General features: G+C 49.0%; 1 protein-coding gene across 1 annotated transcript in view; it reads right to left on the bottom strand.

Annotated features, from left to right (window-relative positions):
- The window catches only part of ANKRD50 (ankyrin repeat domain 50), a 31884-nt gene extending 17916 nt beyond the window's left edge, over window positions 1-13968 (bottom strand). Inside the window, exons 1-2 of the mRNA XM_028520850.2 lie at window positions 13691-13968; window positions 11312-12259 (exon numbers count right to left, since the gene is read on the bottom strand). Coding sequence (XP_028376651.1) covers window positions 11312-11856 — 545 coding nt within the window. The 5' untranslated portion in view covers window positions 11857-12259; window positions 13691-13968. The remainder of the gene's footprint in view (window positions 1-11311; window positions 12260-13690) is intronic.
- Window positions 13969-17646: the final 3678 nt, after the last annotated feature.

Below are 17646 nucleotides of genomic sequence, written 5' to 3' on the forward strand. Positions count from 1 at the left end.
CCGGGCTCCCTGCTCCGGCCGCCAGGCACCCTGGCTTTCCCAGACAGTGTCCACCCAGCCCCCAGGTTGGGGCTGGGACGCTGTTGTCAGAATCGTCCTTCAGAGACCCCAGCCCCCACCATACACATGGCTCCCCCGTCCCCGAGCCACCCAGCACCTCGCCCCCACCCTCCCTACTGGGGGCTCATTCCCGCATTCATTTCCCACCCGGTGATGGGCTCTACAGTGTCTTCCCGACTCTTCATTGTTTTACCACCCACGCACACCAGTCCTCGCATTTTAACACACACAGATGATGTGTGCCACTTTTTATTTACTAATATACCCCACTATCAAGAATGGCATCTGGTAGATTCCTGGTATCAATGTTTCTTTGGTAAATCAATGAAGGAATGAATGAACCAAAGTAGAACCCAGAACTCAGAAATACACACATTTGTGTGTGTGTGTGTGTGCACGCCTTCCTGTGTGAGTATCACAAGTTAACAGTGGAAGGTGGGCCAGCCATTCAACGAATGTTGCTGGATCAGGTAGAAGACATGTTTTAAAATGTTAAGACCCCAAAAGGCCAACCACAAAGGACATCATACAGAAAAGGACTGATGTATTTCACTGTATTCATTTTTACACTTCAAAAATTTTCACAAAATGGCAAGCCACAGGACCGAAGATATTTAAAACAGTAAGAGGCCGGTTCACAGTTACCTCACGAAACGTAAGAACCCTGGCAAGGGAGCACGTGCAGGGGACCCGGCGGGTCACGGGAACCCGAGGACACGAGGCCCCACCGGGACGAGCTGCGTGGTTGGGGGAGGGGGCCGGCACCGTCTCGCAGTTGATGACGGACGTCCGCCCCGCCACCCACATCGCACCCGAGTGTGAACCTGGAGTCGGTGTTCACGCTCCGGAGCGGAACCCGAGGGAGCCCGAGCTCACTCTCAGCAGCGCTGCCCAGCCAGGGAGCCGGCACCGTAGACGGTGTGGACACGGCAGCAACAAACGCAGCCCAGCCCAGCACAGCGGGGGGTTACACGCTCTGCGGCGGTCGGCAGGAACCGTGCAGACCCCCAGCTACCAGCTCCGGGGAGCTCGGAAACAGGGCTCACCATACACCCCATCCTGCGGGCCGCCGTTTGCAGGGTGAGCTCCAGGGGGCGCCCAGGAGCCTCCTGCCCTCCGCACCCTCGCGGGGCCGTTAGAAACCCAGGTGTGCGGGGTGCCTTTTTCCACTCTCGTCTCTCGCGAGAACACAGTGGGCTCGCTGGAGGCTGCGTGCAGAGCGGACAGGAGAATCCGGGCGTCTTTTATTAAGCTTAACGCTAAAAAGATTTGCCAGGAAAAAAAAAAGTAAAATAATGCCACTCTACTTTGGGGGGGGGGGGTCTTGGACAACATATGTATTCTTACTAAATTTATTAATGCATATCGGTAAATTTACCTGCTAAGATTTCACATGAGCCGATACTGATAGGCAGAACCCACATCAACAAAAGGCCGTTGAGAGTGTGAGCGGGCCAAGAGGAAGGCGGCCGGAGACCGGCGGTGCGAAGCCGACCGCGTGCACAGCTAGAGCGGGTCGCAGAGCGCGTGGGAACTCACGCGTCTCCCCGCGCGTACGGACCGCGCGGACTCGCAAACTACACAGACAGGACTTCACCGGAGGGTCTCCCGTGGGGCGTGGGCAGATCACACTTAGGAAGAGAGGCCTGGTGGGCTCCCAGCGCAGATTACTTTTCTTTAAAACACAACAGAAAACCCAGACTTAAATGTGGCAAAATGGGTGCATGTGCACTTATTTAATTAGTTACTCTCCTGTACAACAGAAGCACGCTGGGGGAAGGAAGGGTTCCCACAGCCATTTCTTCCCTTTTGGTGCTGTTAGTTTTTCCCTTTCGAGTCCTGTGAGGTCCACGGGTTTTCGAGCTGCTTCTCTCTGTAGAGAGGCAATTTAACAAACCCATTAACTGAGACTGACTACAAAAGTTTGTTCTCCTTTCTAAGTGAATGTAAATTTTAAATGATAAAATGCCCATTATCAATGTGACAAATCATAATGTTCTGAGTTAAAATACAGTGCATTAGTTCAAGAAATAGTCATCTGGTCTCCACCATATTCTAAACCCTGGGGATTCACAAGACAGGCCAGCGCCCTGCTCATTCCAGTAGGCGGGCAGGAAGTCAGATCAGACAAATGCAGAAAATAAGTCCAGATCATGAAACACACTGAAAACGAAGGCACAGAAAACAAAGTGTGGCGATGTGATTTGAGAAAGTGACCAGCTGGGAAGGAACGTCTTCTAGAGACTCAGTGGACAGGGGAAGTCCTCTGAGAGGGGACAGTGAAGATACACACACCTGAGTGAGACCAGAGCAAGGCGCCATACAGAAACCTGCTGGCCAGAACCTGACCCATGTCGGGGTCCAGGAAGGGCAGCGTGGAGATCGTGGGCAGGTGCAAAGCAGGGGGAGTAACAGGGTCTGGCCCTCTGTCTGCTCTGCGGAGGAGGACAATAGCGACACGGCCAGTCTGGAGGCCACTGCAGCAGTCTGGGCAGGAGACAATGAGAGTGGCAGTCGGAGAGTCACAGGCTGGAGAGAAGTGGAGGGATCAGTTTTATCTTGGGACAGAACAAAAAGAGCTGATGGATGCAGGGGTGGGGGGGGAGGATGAGATTGAGGGATCAATGAGGGCACCTAGATTTTTGTGATGGAAATTAGTGAGTTCCCACTAAAACATCACATCCTTAGTTTTTGTAGTGTTAACCACCTTCGTGTTGCTGGTATATCAGAAACCACCGCGAACCCAGTGGCTTAGCTTAAAATAACAATCATTGTGCTTCTCTTGTGTCCGTTTGTGGATCCACTCCAGGCTCGGAGTCGCCGCAGGCTGCGACTGGTCCGCTGCACACCGGCCCCTCCTCCTACAGCCAACGAGCTAGCCGGGGCACGTCCTCCTCAGAGGGATGGCCACACCAAGGGGACCGGCCCAGCCGCCTGCACGCACGTCAAGCCTCTGTTTGGACCTCGTCTGCTAACATCCCACTGGCCCGAGCACAGCGTGGGGCTGCGCCAGAGGCAGAGGCAGAGGCGGAGGAGTGCCACCCCCACCCCCGCCAGCGGAAGGGCCGAATGCCAAAACGGCAAAGAGCAAGAGCTCGCGGAGGGAGGAGCAAAAGCGGATGGGTCAGTGCGCCACGGTTTCCTGTATTCAAACCAGGAGTCGGAGTTGTAAAAGGCCACTGGTTTTTGGAAGGATCCAAATCGTTTCTCAAGGTAACCAACAGGTAAGACATAATTAGTTCTCTTAATTAATACTATTTTATTAAGTGATTACACGAACTGTATTTCGGCACACACGTGTATAATAGAGAAGAATGACGGTAGTATCTCCGCCACTAGGAGACATGAGGAGAGGCTGGTGTGCGGGGTAAGACGGTTACACTCGGTGCCGGCACTGGCCACAGGGTGAAGATGGGCCACTCATCAGAATACACCTCAAAGATTTCTAAGGGCAAAGAATGAGCAATTACTTATTTTGCTTCATGAAATCAAATTAATTCACTGCGTAAAAACCATTTTACTCATAAAATCTTTAGAAAGCAAAATTGCCAAAAACAAAGGGCTAAAAACCAAAAAAGTCTGCAATATATACAACAAATAAAAGGCTGAATCTTTACTATGTATATGAAGTTCTTACTAAACAGTGAGGAAATAATATTTAGTCTTATCTCCTATCGACTTGAACACTTTCTCGTTATGTTTAAAAATATTTCCTGAAAGACTAAATGAGCTCAGTGTGCCCAGATGAAGTTTGGAAACATGATACATACGTTCGCTGGAGCAGAATCAAATTATCAGGAGCTTTTAAAGCCCGGCAGAGAGAAACCTGAGCCCGCGCAGATTACCACGGGCTCCGGGGGAGGACCTGCAGAAAGCCCTGCTCTGCTCCGGTTCGCTGGCCAGCGGCGACCACAGGGATGGGAATAAGGAGGGGCTAAAATGAAGCAAGCCAACTACTCGGAGATGAACAAAAATTCTAGATTAGAGTAAAAGGATTCAAGAAGCATTTCAGGAAAAAGATTAGGTATCTTCGAACAGAACAGGAGACGGAGGAGAGAATCGAGCCCGGGACGGTGCCTCTCAGATGTCGGTGGGCGCGCGCGGGACACACGCGGGGGACCTCAGGTGCGGAGCCGGAGCTAGTACACCCGAGGTCCTGCAGTTCTCGTGACCTCCCTCCCACGTGCTGCCAATATTGTTGATCTTCAGATCGCACTTGTAAGTAGAAAGGGTCTCAGAATGAGACACTAGTAGAAAGGGTCTCAGAAGGGACACTAGAATGATGATGGAGCAACCTAAATAATCAGTTTTCCCAGACTTCCCGATAATGACCAGGCTTCCTATTACATCTATTTTTAGCGTCCCGTGTCCCTGCTGCTTAGCATTTCTCAAAGCTGCACTTCTTACGTTTACTTTTGTCATTATTTGTCTAGTGCCCTCCCTCCCACTTGGTTCACTGTGCTGTTTGCCTAGCCAACCCCTTTAGCCCCGTCACTCAGCACTCCCACCTGGCACAGAGCAGGCACTGAACGCTTATGTGAGCAGTGGATGAGCGAGTCCGTGCACAGATGTGCTGGAAGAGATGCTGGTTCGAGCACTGGGAGGTCCGTGAGGGCCACGCCAGGAATAAAACATATATTGATCAGAGTGAAGACAGAGGCTGCTGATGCCGATTTGGTTGCTATGGTATCCATGTTAGTGCACATCATGTTTTCAAGGAGTTAAGTATCGAGAGAGAAGACCTACGTAAGCGCTGTTGGACAGATACCCAGGTGCAATCCGGAGGAACGGCTACCAAGGAATACAGCTGGGTAGGGGATTCAGAAAGGAACAAAGTGCAAATAATGAGAAATAGTTCTGAAATGTATCTCCTGAGGCTACAGATGGACTGAGCAGTGCATTCCGAGGCTGCCGTGCCGCCACAGCTTCCGGCGACCGTGCAGAGAGAGAGGCGAGACCTCCGTAAGGGGGGAGGAGGAAGGGGCAGGGAAGGTGCACTCGCACGCACAGACTCCAGGTGATAGGAAGGCACGCTTAGGGGGAGATAAAAGGACAGGCTTTCTTGTTGCAGAGGAATAGGAAACATGTTCATATTTTTTTTTCAATTTTTAAAAATTAAAGAAAAAACATTTGCTGATGTGGGAGAGAGGAAGGAGAGGAGACACAGAGACACGGCCTTGTTCCTCCCCTCACTTACGCAGTCACTGGCTGGTTCGTGCATGTGCTGGGATCTGGGATCAAACCGCAGCCTTGGTGTATCAGGACGATGCTCTAACCAAGTGAGCTACCAGGCCAGGGCACATGGTCGTGTTTGAAATTGCCTGTGGGAGCCAGGGTGACATAGAGGTCTGTCCATAAAGTATCTAGACAGGACTGTGGAAAGTAGGGACATTTACTGAAGAAGATACTAGAAACATTGTTCACAGGACAAGGACACCCCAGTCCCTTCACAGTAAGCAACTTGGGACCTCACACAGTTCTCCCAGCATCTCTTCCACCGCTCAAAACACTGCAGACCCCTTTGTTGAAATTGCCATCAGCCGCCCTGTCGCATTTTCCTGAATCTCATCGATGCTCTGAAATGTCTTCCCTTTCAAAGGTGATTTTAGTTTGGGGGAAAGCCAGAAGTGGGCTGTAGTGGGGCTGAGTCACCTGGGTGATTTGATGTTTCACCAAAAAACTCTGTAGGAGACGTGATGCATGAGTGGGTATCTTGTCGTGATGAAGCTGCTAATCACCAGCTGCCCATACCTGCAGCCATTTTTGTCGTATTGCATCTTTCACCCGATGCAGAACATTGAGGTAGTCCTCCTTACTGTTTGGCCTGGCGGGGCGTACTGGTGATGGGCAACACCTTCCCAATCAAAAAACACAGCGAACATGGTCTTGACCTTCCTACAACGTCTTCAGGCCATCTTCCGGCATGGAGAGCCGGGCGCCTTCCAGTGGGACAGCTGGGCCTTCCTTTCTGGGTCACAGCCGTAGACCCAGGATTCATCTCTGGTTATGACCTCCTTGAGGAAACCTCCTTCACTGGGAGTGGTTTGAATCAAGTCATTGGCAGCTGCAGCACAATGTTCCTTCTGCTCTGGTAGCAGAAACCGTGGAACGAATTTTGCCACAACACGTTTCATGCCAAGGTCCTGCGTCAAAAATCTTGGACACAGTCATTTTGGGAATCCCCAGATCAGCTTCTGGTTCTCACACTGTCCATTGCTCACCTTTGTTGATTGCAGCCCGTACACATTGAGCATTCTCAGGGGCTCTGCTTGCTGCAGGCCTTCCAGAACGTGGATCACCTTCAACAGATTCCCGACCACCTCTGAAGCATTTGTGCCACACTTCTATTTGGGCTGCACTCATTGTATCTTCCCTGAAAGCCTTCTCAATCATCCAAATAGTTTCCGCACAGGAACGTTCAAGCTGAATGCAAAACTTAATGCAGATTCATGGCTCTGCTTGCTCAGTCATTTTGAATGTGACAGACACACAGTGCACATGCTCACTCAACAGCGTCTGCCACCCCCACTGACTAGTACAGCGAAGTCGTCATTGTTCACGCACACACATTCCAGTCCCCTCTCCTTCGCTGCCAGGCTACACCCATTCTCATTATATTAACAATGGCTGGACTTTTCCTGGACAGAGGAGGAGACAAACGAAATGGTCTTAGGACAGAACAACAGAGTGTGTGTGGGGTGGGGAGGGGCCGGATCGAATTAGGATGCACTGGCGTCTAAAGACAGCAGCTAACTCAGCGAGACTGGTTTACTGCCTCACAGGAATGAGAATCTAATATTGTCAAAATTTCCTTTTCCCCCCCAAGAAAAAAACAATGATTTGGGTATGTGTGTGCAATGTCCCGAATTGGGTAAAAACACATTTAACCCGTGGGGCACCACTTCCCTCTCTCGGGTGCAAGGAAAAGCCCGAGTTATCAGGAAATGCACGAATAAAAGCGCGGCCAAGCGGGGCTAAGAATGTGGCTAACGTCAGGCGTGTACACTGGACTCGCACGTGGTGCTGTCATTACGCTGAAGGGGTTCAAGGTTAAGGCCGGTTCTGCAAACGACAGATAGTACCAGGCACCAAGGGCAGCCGCACTCAGACACGAAGTATGGAAGAGCGAGCCCATCTGGTGGGGGGGAGAAAAGGTTCCCGTTCACTGTAGGAAGTGGACGTAGGAGAGGCTGAATGAATGGGAGGCCGTGGTAAAGGAAATTTAACAGTCAAAGGTCGGAAACAACAGACATGTCAGTGAAAAGTGACCATTGTAGACTAAAGGCAATGTAGAAGTTTGACTATGAAGATAATATTTTTATCTTATTCAAAATCTGACCAGTAAAGACACTTTTACAAACTATTTTAATCTGAAAATATTTAGGGATGGATAGTATTCAGGAACAGTCATCGTACATGGTATTAGGTATACAAGGCAGATCATGCACAGGGAGTACTTTGCCTCGGAAAGATCCACAACTGAGGCTAAGAAGGAAACACATGTTCCGGTCCCATTCTGCTTCTCGTCCCTTTACTGAGTTTGCCAAAGACACCTGGAGCCAGCTGAGACGGAGGACGGACATCGGGCCACTTACAACTATCTGGACCTGTGCCATACACATACGTGCCAAAGAGCAGACAGCGGGCTGATAAATTAATCATCACGACACCAGTGTGGGCTGCATGTGACACTGACCTGAGTGATCCAGCATTTCTATTTCCTCTCATGTGCAAGAGCTTCTGCTGCCCTTTAATCAGATTCAAACATCTTTAAAGTAGCATTATTCAGTCTTTCAGCTGATCATCATTTAGCAATTACTGTATGAGAAGTGCTGTTCAAAGCACAACTGTGAATATAAAAAATTAATCACTCATGAATAATGTCATGAAGAAGCATGTGCCTAGCAGAGGAGAAAACAGGAGACATATGCATAAATAACTACAAAAGAAGCTACAATCTATCGAGATACATGTGAAGGGCTACAAGTGTTCAAGAAGGAGATAAATAGGAGATGCCACTATCTAACGATTCCTATTCGACATCAAAAACAAACGTCAGAGTCCAGACTTCCTGTTCCGACCCTCACAAGACACTGGCCTTTCGCCATGTCCACGTTTCTGCTGACTCTCGGAGTTTAGAGCCATGGGTCCTTCATTCCTCTTCACAATTTTATTCCATTTACACTTAATTTGTGGTGACCCTGAAGCTGTTTAATGAACTCCTATCCACATCACAAGAACACAATCTTTTTAGTCAACATGGGAAAATTAACACCATGCACAGAAAACTCACATCTGGTCTTGCAGATTGTCAAACAAAGAAAAACAAAGGTTTTTATTTCCCACATCAGTCTACATCTCCTGTGGGTTCAAGGACCATGACAGTGGGGACAGGAGGAGGTCAGAAAGGAGTTTCTGGTTGGATGAAATACCCATCTCCAGTTGTGCTGCTAAACCAGGCACAGGACCCCAAACCGCGACCCCACCCCGATTCCCTAACTCGGGTGCCTTGACCCTATCATTACAATCACCTACTCTGATCTCCATCTCCCCCAAAATATTAACTCCTGGAAAACAAGGATCTTCCGCCCACGGTCCACCTGTTGAGCTGTACCGACCCTGGCTAAATAAAATGCATTCCAATGAAAACTCTCACAAGGACCTGTCTAACAAATCAGTCACAGTCACTAATAGAACCTACAAGGAGACCTTGACTATCTGTCCAAAAGTAGCGGTCTACATGGTCGAATGCCACCATAGACTACGCAAAAATGTTTCCTTTTAACTTTGAATTGTGTTCTCACGTGTCCATTTGGCTGTGGTTGTATGGTAGCTTCACAGTCGTAGAGGAAGTAGGTATCTCGTGAATTATCAGAAACCGTTGTTCCAATACTAAGATTATCTCATTTGTTTAATGATTAATCACTTTAATGATAAAAGATAAAAAGTGACCCAGGCTTTTGAAAGCTCCGGCAGGAGGTAAGGTACAGCACCCAGTGGCCCAAGGAGACACAGTGGGTTTTCTCCACCAAAATGCAGACCGGGGGCCCAGACCGTCCGTCCGCTGCTTCCGTTCGTCTGGTCGTCAGGTAACTGGTACCCGCGTGACCTCACACCTGGCTCCGCTGCTTCCTAGTTCTTTCTCGTTAGTCAATGACGGAAATTCACACAGGAACGAAAAGGAGACGACCGAGTAAGGGGTCTTACTGTAGAGAAAGAGCTGCTCAGGATCAGGACATACCAAAAATATGCAGCTATCAGACATGGTTTCAAATATTTAAAAGGAGTAGGATTTTAATATGAATCCCAATGAAGTAAAGTGCATGATTAGTTATACTCTTTGGAGGTGATTTTCTAAGGTGTCAATAAATCCAAATAGCTTAGGAGATGATTTATAAGAAATGGAAATTCAGCTCTTCAACTAGTGACAGTATCTTTAGAAAAAGCATCAAGTCGACAAAAATGAGTTGTTTGTGTACAGAGACCTGAAGCCTCTTGGAATGTCAAGTTTCATACTGAGGGCAACACCCGACTGCACACGGTGACGGCATGCTGAACACCGTCCACCGCGCCTGGCCTCATACCTGCGCCGCAGGCATCGCCTGGGCAGGTGTCCTCACTGAGTTAAGGATGATGTAATAGTTTTAACCCAGATATTGTTGCCAGCGGCAAAAGATAACCGATTTGCCCTGAGTTTTATTGGCTAGCACTTACACATTTTGAAGGTCTACAGGAACATCACACCTCTCAAAGACACCACCCTTTGCTGACTTTAGTAAACCTCTCACCTGTTTGAATTCTACACCGCCAGTCACAACGATCATTCCAGACTGCCACTCCTCATGTCCACGGGTGATCTGAAAACCACACTCGGGCCACAGCTCTGACACGCCCTGGTCTCCACACACTTCAAAACCCCTCCTCTTCCACTAGGTCCTCCAAAGAATGTCTGTGATCGCAAACCTGTATGCTACGTGTGTCTTCCAAACCCCGGCTCTGCCCTTTACTGCCTGTAACCTTGAACAAGTTCCTTCGGCTCTCGTGCTTCGGTTTCCTCGTCTGTAAAACTGGACCAACAGTACCTGCTCACAGGACTATTACTGGCACAGCTCTTAGAACAGCGGCTCACACATACTGTGTGCTACTGTCACTGCTAGTTTCACATCACACCAGAATTCATAGATTCCATACCATTAGATCTGAGGACATCAAAGGAACAAAATCACTTCCACAGCGATTCACATCCTGCCCAGATGACTCCTATAGACTCTCACGCAGACACACACCCACACTCCCCTCCCTGCGGACGCCCCTGCCTCTTTGGGGAACCACACTAAGAACTACTCACCGTGTGGGGGACGAAAGTGCATGACTAAGGGACAGAAGCAGCAGCGAGGCAACAGCAATTGCAAAACAATTTGCCTCCTCCTTTTACAATGAGCAGACGAGTAACATACAAAAAATTATTTTCAAGAGATCATTTTCTTAAAAACACATTTTGACTCCAGAATCACTCGGGGAAAAAAAAAAACTCAAATCACTTCTTAGACCACTCCTTCTACTACGGAAAAATGCGTAATTGAGATTAGGTAAAAGAAAAAATTTTGGGGGGTATCACTTGGTAAAAGTACTAAAATGATGCCTAATTTTCATTATTTTGTAAATACCACCTATATCAAAATATCACTGAAATTTCCATTTACTTGAAAGGTGAATAAACAGCAAAGCACATTTGTAAACTTTCTTCGGATTCTCAATGGCCAGTGGTCTCTTTCAAAGAGAACTTTCCTTATTCAAAGGAGTAACAGTACAAACACAGATAGTAGGTTGTCTGATGAGAGTTCCTCTAAATTCAGGACCAGTAAGTTTGCCCTTCCTAAAAATGCAGCCTAGATTCCGGGTAGCTAACTGTTCTTCTCTACCATAAGGACAGCTATCCCTCACCAATTACAGGTAATATTAGAAGAGTAAGTAAATAATTGGCGTAAAGTTGAAAAATAATTTGTTTCTCACAGTGCTTCAAATGTTACTATAAAAGACATCCTTTTAATCCATAGCCTGTGCAAACAAAAGCTTAAATTCTGTATCCTTCAATATTCAAATCAACTGGTTTATTCACAACCACAGATTATCCCCCAAATCTACATCAGTAGTACAAGCACCCCACAAAATTTTAAAAAAACTAAAAAAATCCAGAACCCATTTTAACTTTTGCACAGAAGCTGGCACACCGTGCCATTCTCACCGTTACCTTTTAAACGCTTCGGCAGGGTTCCTCTCGCACTCCCCGGGCTGCAGGAGGCTCTGCACGGCAGGGTCCCTCAGCTTGTCCTCGTACCCTGGGAGCAGTCCACTGTGGCAGATCTGGGCGACCAGGCCTCTAATAAACCCTCCGACACACAACGTGTCCGAGTCCTGGGCCTTGCAGAAATGAAAGGCCAGAGCCTGGCGATGTAAACCTCTCTGCAAGCTGGTAGGTGAACTTGGCCACAGGAGCTCAGTGCACAGGGCGGTCTTGCCACTGCCAGGCCCTCCTACCAACAGCACACCCCAGGCGGCTCCTTTGCCAGAGACAACGCTAGCGTTGCTCCCAGAATTCACTGAGAGGGGCGGTGTGTTGAGGGCGCTGTGGCAGCCGTTCGCCTTCTCCTGGAGGCAGTGCTGAAGCTTGTGGAAAACCCACTCCCTACAGTAAAACGGCTTCCCCTGCAGCAAGCTCGTTTGGGCCATTTTGCAGACTTTCTCCTCCCAAGGGTTAGTCATAGCAGGCTTCGTGTCTTCAACCTTCGCTAACATCGGGGCACATCAACACAGGTCTTCACGTCCGCTGGGACGCAACCTGCGTATCAAGTTAACTTGGGCGGACGGAGCAACCAGTTACAGTGAGATTCAACAGCCACGGGGTCCATCGGGCCACAGGATGTGCGTGACTTTATCTGGTCCTTTATTCTTGAGTATCAGCAGAGAATGTATCGGTTTAATTGTTGAACTGGTGGAAAACTGCCTGGTTCCCAAGCTCAGCAGCAGCCTTTCTCTGTCTTGACGGGTCACACAGCTTCATGGCCAACAACCAGAGTTTATGTGACTGTGCGTCTTTCAAGTATGCAGATGAGACAACGCATCTGGAAAACTAAAGAGAAAGCCCAATCTTCCACTTTGTACAAAATGCTTCTCCAGATTCCACGTGTTAATCCTGTATCTGGAAATCAGATCAGAGAAAGTGTCCGTTATAGTCACTGTCGCCAGAGAGATCCCATGTACACAGGAGGTAGGTAGCTCTGTACCTCTCCGGGAAGGACAGCCACTCACACCACCAGGCCTGCCACTTTCGGGCACATGGACCACTGCCAGGGAGGCAACTGTGTGGCGAAAATGACAGACCAGTGTTAGCATCTCTTCATGCAAAGCATTTATAAAGTGCATTTTTCAAGACAGATTCTTAATGAACCTTTTCACAGTTTCCTCTTCATAAGACACCCTGGTAATCAACAATTTCCACCAGTAACTGAAGTAAAATATCATAGTGCAAAAATGTATGTTAAAAGTTTACTGATCGAAGGATTAACTTACCAGTTAACCTCAAAAATCATTTTTTTGCACTTTCAGAAATCTGAACAATTACCTTGACATCCTGATTATGTTTTCCTTTCTGTATTTTTCTTCTACCGTGGTCATAATTCCCATACATCTACATTTTCACCAAGTTACCCTAGATGTCTCAAACCTCACTGTTGACGAGGGGGGGAAAAAAAGACATGCTCACACAGTTAACATCCTTAAGCCTGGCCAGGGAGATCTTTCCACTAGCCTGGCAGAAGGGCGCCAGCTAAGGAAGCTCTATTAACCCGCCCAGTCCAGCGAGTCAAGGACTCTGTTTACTTGACTAGCCACACTTCTTTGTTGATAGTTTGCAACATCTAGGGAAGGACTGCCATGGCGGAGGCTGGGTGGCAACGGGTTAAAAAAAAAAAAAAAGGAAGGGAGGAGGGGGATGATCTCACGCGAATGATAAATCCAAACACAGAGCAACGTGAATCCTTCCTTGCTCTGCGCTCGAGGTGAAGGTTTCGGATGGGGGCGAGGAGTGCAATCGCCTCCGGCGCTCGGAGGAACGGCTGGGCTGCCGGGGAGAATTCCCTCCGAGGCAGCAGGGGCCCGGAGCCAGCGGCCCCGGCGGCGCAGGGGGTGTCTGCCTCCAGTTCCGGCCGCCGGTTTCAGCTGACAGACAAAAGGAATTCCGGGATCCCCGGCCACAGAGCCACCTTCGTTTGAGCAGCCCCGAAGAGCCACAGGGGGGCCCACGGCGGATGGGCTGCGGACGGAGGTGCAGCCACCCTCCGAGGTCTTCCCTCGCAGGCGCCGGGACAGCCCGCCCCGCCCCGACACCGGGTGTGTCTTTCGAAGGGGGAGGGGTGCCCGACGTCCTTGCCAATCCCTGCGGAGGGGTCGCCTCCGGATCCGGGTCCGGCTGGGCGCCCGCATCCCGCGCACCGATCCCGCCCCCTCCCGGCCCGCGGCGGAGAGAGGGGATCGGCGGCGACCGGGGTCCTAGCCTGGAAAGTGCGCGGGCGGGTCAGGTCCGCGCCCCGGAGGTAGTCCCGAGCTCCCACCGCCGCCGCCCCTCGGTTACCTCGGCCGCAGCCGCCGTGGCCGCCGCGGAATCTCAGCCCCCGACACTTGCTCCGCTGAGACGCCGCCGTAGCCAGCGCTCCCGGGGTTCCAGCAGCCGCCGCCCGCTCCGCCCTGCCCGGGGCGCGCTCCCAGCTCCGATCGGCCGCCCGACCCCGGGGACTGCCCGTTCCAACCGCGCCGGCAGCCAGGGTCACGCTTGCCCCAGCCCCCACCGACCAACCGCCGCCGCCGCCGCCAGGGCAATGACTGTCTCAAGCAGCCCCGGACCGGCCGGCTCCGCCCCGCCGCGGCTCAGGCCCCGCCCCCTCCCGGCCCGCAGCCTTTCTTCGCCGCCAGCCCCGCCCCCTCCTCGCCCCGCCCCCAGCGTGCGGGCCCGTCGCCGCCCGTGCCGGGGCGTGTGCGGCTGCCTGGGACCCGCTGCTCGCGCCGCGGGGAGACCTTTCTCGGGGCGGCCTTGGGGCTCCGCCTTCTCGGGGCGGTGGGCGGGGAAGGGGGCGGGGGCTGCGTTCTCACGTCCCCGAGCTCACGCGAGTCGCTGCTCCCACCCACCCCGTCACCGCTCGGCCCTGAGCTTTCCTTTGTCTTCCAGGCCCGAGGGACTCGCTGGCTTTTGGGGCCATATCCGCTCGTAGGAGGAGCAGCGGGGCTGGGAGAGTTGGCCCCTTCCTCTCCCTGAGCCCCCTTGCCCCAAAGGGCCACTGCAGACCCATCCTCGCTCTCAGGCGTGCGGGTTCCCTTTCAATCCATTAAATTCCGGGGATTTTTTTTTTTCCTTTCTCAGGATGAGCCTAAGAGCAGGAAGGAAAACCCTGGGAAGAATGCTGCAAAAATAAAAATAGCAGGGGTACAGGGCGGCGTGCCTACCGCCAGTGGACAGGACCTGACCTCCCCCGAGGGAGGTTGAAATCAGCAGCCGTGGCGCCTGGGGCTCCTGCCCTGAGGGACAGTATGATGACTTCCAGGGGCCACTATAGGGGAGAAAGTCCATGGTGGTGGTCAGACTTCAGAGTCAGATCAACGGCCCTAGAGGCCTGGCCACAGGCAGGAACTGGTGAATTAGGCAGGCCAGTGGTTCTCACTCGCGTGGATCTGGATCATTCAGGTTTCTGCTGGGAAAGTAAATTTACTTTCTGTCAACTGATAGAGTAGAATGTGTGCTATCTTTATTATTTGATTATTTATGCTAAAACCATGAGCTGTCCACCTCCCATTCTCCATTGATTTGAATGTGTTTACTTCCCAAATATTAAGCCCATTTCCATCTGGTTTCAGAAATTTCAAAATATAGGTATCATGCTCAAGTAGAAAAACAGATAATGAAGTGGAGGGTGCTGGTCTGACTCTTCCCTTCTCTTTACTCCCATCCTGTCCATGGCACTTGAGGCTGGTCGATCTTCGTATTTTAACTAGAATTCATTTACTGTGAATTCTGAGGTCCTTTTCCAAAGCAAGAAACAGAAAAAAGACGGAAGAGTATAAATTATCTGGAATTTAATCTATCAAGGAACGTTGATTTTTAAAAATCTACAAATTTATAAAAATCTACAAAATTGCTTAAGCAATATTAATGACCAGGTAGCTGGTTTATAAGCCTAGCTTGCATTCAGCTTTATACTCGATGACTGCCTCAGGTTCTTGGCTGTAAAACTCTGTTTAGAGAAAAAAATTAAATGTCTATCATATTATCATTTCCACTTAACAATTTGCTAAATGTGATAATCAAAAGAATTTTTGCCCAATAGAGAGAGTTTACAGAAACTTTTGGTTTAGTGGGTCTGTTTTTTTATGGCAACTAACCATCCTGGAATGCTGTTAATTGCAGTGAAAGCTAAGCTGTAATTGATCTTCACACTCACTTAGAACTTTTTTTTGTTTTGCTTGAAAGTTGATTTCACATTTTATTTCTATGGCTTTTAGCTTTCCCTAATTCCTTACCTGTAAGGCGGAATCACAGTCGGGACATTAGGAGGCTAGGTCTGGGGCAGAGCCACCACACACAGCGGAGCGGCTGCGCACCGCCCAGCTGCAGCAGCCATTCCGAGGGACCCGCGTGCTTCCCGGGCTACAGTGTGTCAAGGGAGTGGGTGCAGTTCCCCGGGGCGTCTGAGCGCATTTAGCAAAGCTCGCTTCCAATGTTTGATACATCAGGGCTTGTTTCTCCTAGGCAATAAAATGCCCGGCGGGGCATTTTAGGAGACGGCTCCAGGGGGCGCTCTGCAGTGCCCTGGGGCATCCCCTCCTACCTTTCAGACAAGGATAGAGCACAGCACACGCAGGCCTCGTATGGATTTGGCCTGTATGGATAAAACTGTATACTTTGACTTTTTCAAAGATAACAAAAATCTATATATAATTGTTATACAATAAAAATTAATTCAGAAATCACAAAAATATTGTAAAATAGTACACTTTTTAAAAAAATCAATATTAACACCTTCTGACTTAGTAGTAGAAGAAAAATATCATTAAAATATCGACAATAGTCTTTTGTAGCACATTTGCCAAAGAGGCTCTGTAGTAAAGAGGACAAATTTGAAAGTTAAACTCGTTTTTCACCTCTAAATCAACTTTTGGTGGGGTATTAGACTTTTGGTGTGCCAGGTATCTGTTGCTATATATCTTATACCATAACTGACGGCTTGAGGGCTTAACACAGCACTGGTTCCTTATTCCTCCCAGTTGTGTGGACTGACTGGGTGGTTCTGGGTGGTCCCCCCCACACCCCACTCCCCGCTCGTGCACTTGCGCTCAGCCGGCTTCACTGCCCTGTCCGGTCACCAGCTGGGCTGGCGGCAAAGGCTGTGAGGTGTGTGCGCCTTCTCCCAAGGCTTCTTCCCCGCAAGTGGGCTCAGAGCTCCGTGAGGACCAAAGAGCCTCTGGAGGCCTTACTCTGGAACTCGCCCTGTGTCACTTCTGCAGGTTGTATACGTCAAAGCAGTTCACCAGGACCGGCAGACACAAGGGGTGAACTATACTCCGCCATGGGAGGGAATGAGGTGCAAGATACTATGGTCCTATCCTTCAAGTACCACGGATGGAAACCTTTGAGAACTTGACACGTAATTTAAACTCTCCACCAGAAAGAGAAAAAAAAAAGCAAGCTTATACAAAGTCTGTGTTATTAGAAAGAAATAATGCCCTTCTATGTCACAGGACTCCGGATTAAGGGACCCTGACTCCCACAGCTTCCCTTAAATTCAATGAGCCACTTAACGTGAATAAATAGAAATACAGTCCAGATATATATAAATATACATACTATATCCATCCACACTGACACTTTTCTCAGCATTAGGCTCTGTGTTTATCAACATTGACATTTTTATTCAACATAACAGGGTTTTGAAGAGTTAAGGCTCAGAAAATGTGAGTATCATAGTTAAACAGAGATTGATGATTTGTTTGACTTTGAATGAAATATTAGTTTATAAATTAATTCATAAGATAATATTCTCTTTTCTAGTCTTATAACAAAAAGTTCTGGTTTTAATCAACATGTCACTCTACCTTTGGTTAAATTCTTTTAATTTAAGGAGGTTCAAAAATTTTTTGTCTTCTTTAGTCGTTGGTGGAAAAGGAACTTTTTCTTCAAAGAGGAAAGTGAAATAGAGTTTTTGCTTAGCTTGGTTAATTATTAATAAACTAACTAGTAAATTAACTAGTGTTTATTGAAATATACATCAACATGAACATTTTTCAAAAGTATTTTCACGCTTAATCACTGACAGCTGAAATACTTCTCAAAATATATTTCTCATTTAGTCTATCTTTGTAATGTGAACAAATATCATAAAACGTGGCGGTTTAATTTGGCTAAACCCCAATGAAAATGAATGAAGACTCTTTTATGTTATGACTTGTATTTGTTTATATACATTTATCATTTGCTTCCAGAAGAATTCTGAAATGTCACCCAAGTGAGTGCCAGGCACTTCAGGCCACAATCTGCCACTG

This window comes from Phyllostomus discolor, chromosome 8 (genome assembly GCF_004126475.2).
Source record: "Phyllostomus discolor isolate MPI-MPIP mPhyDis1 chromosome 8, mPhyDis1.pri.v3, whole genome shotgun sequence".
Taxonomy (NCBI): Eukaryota; Metazoa; Chordata; class Mammalia; order Chiroptera; family Phyllostomidae; genus Phyllostomus; species Phyllostomus discolor.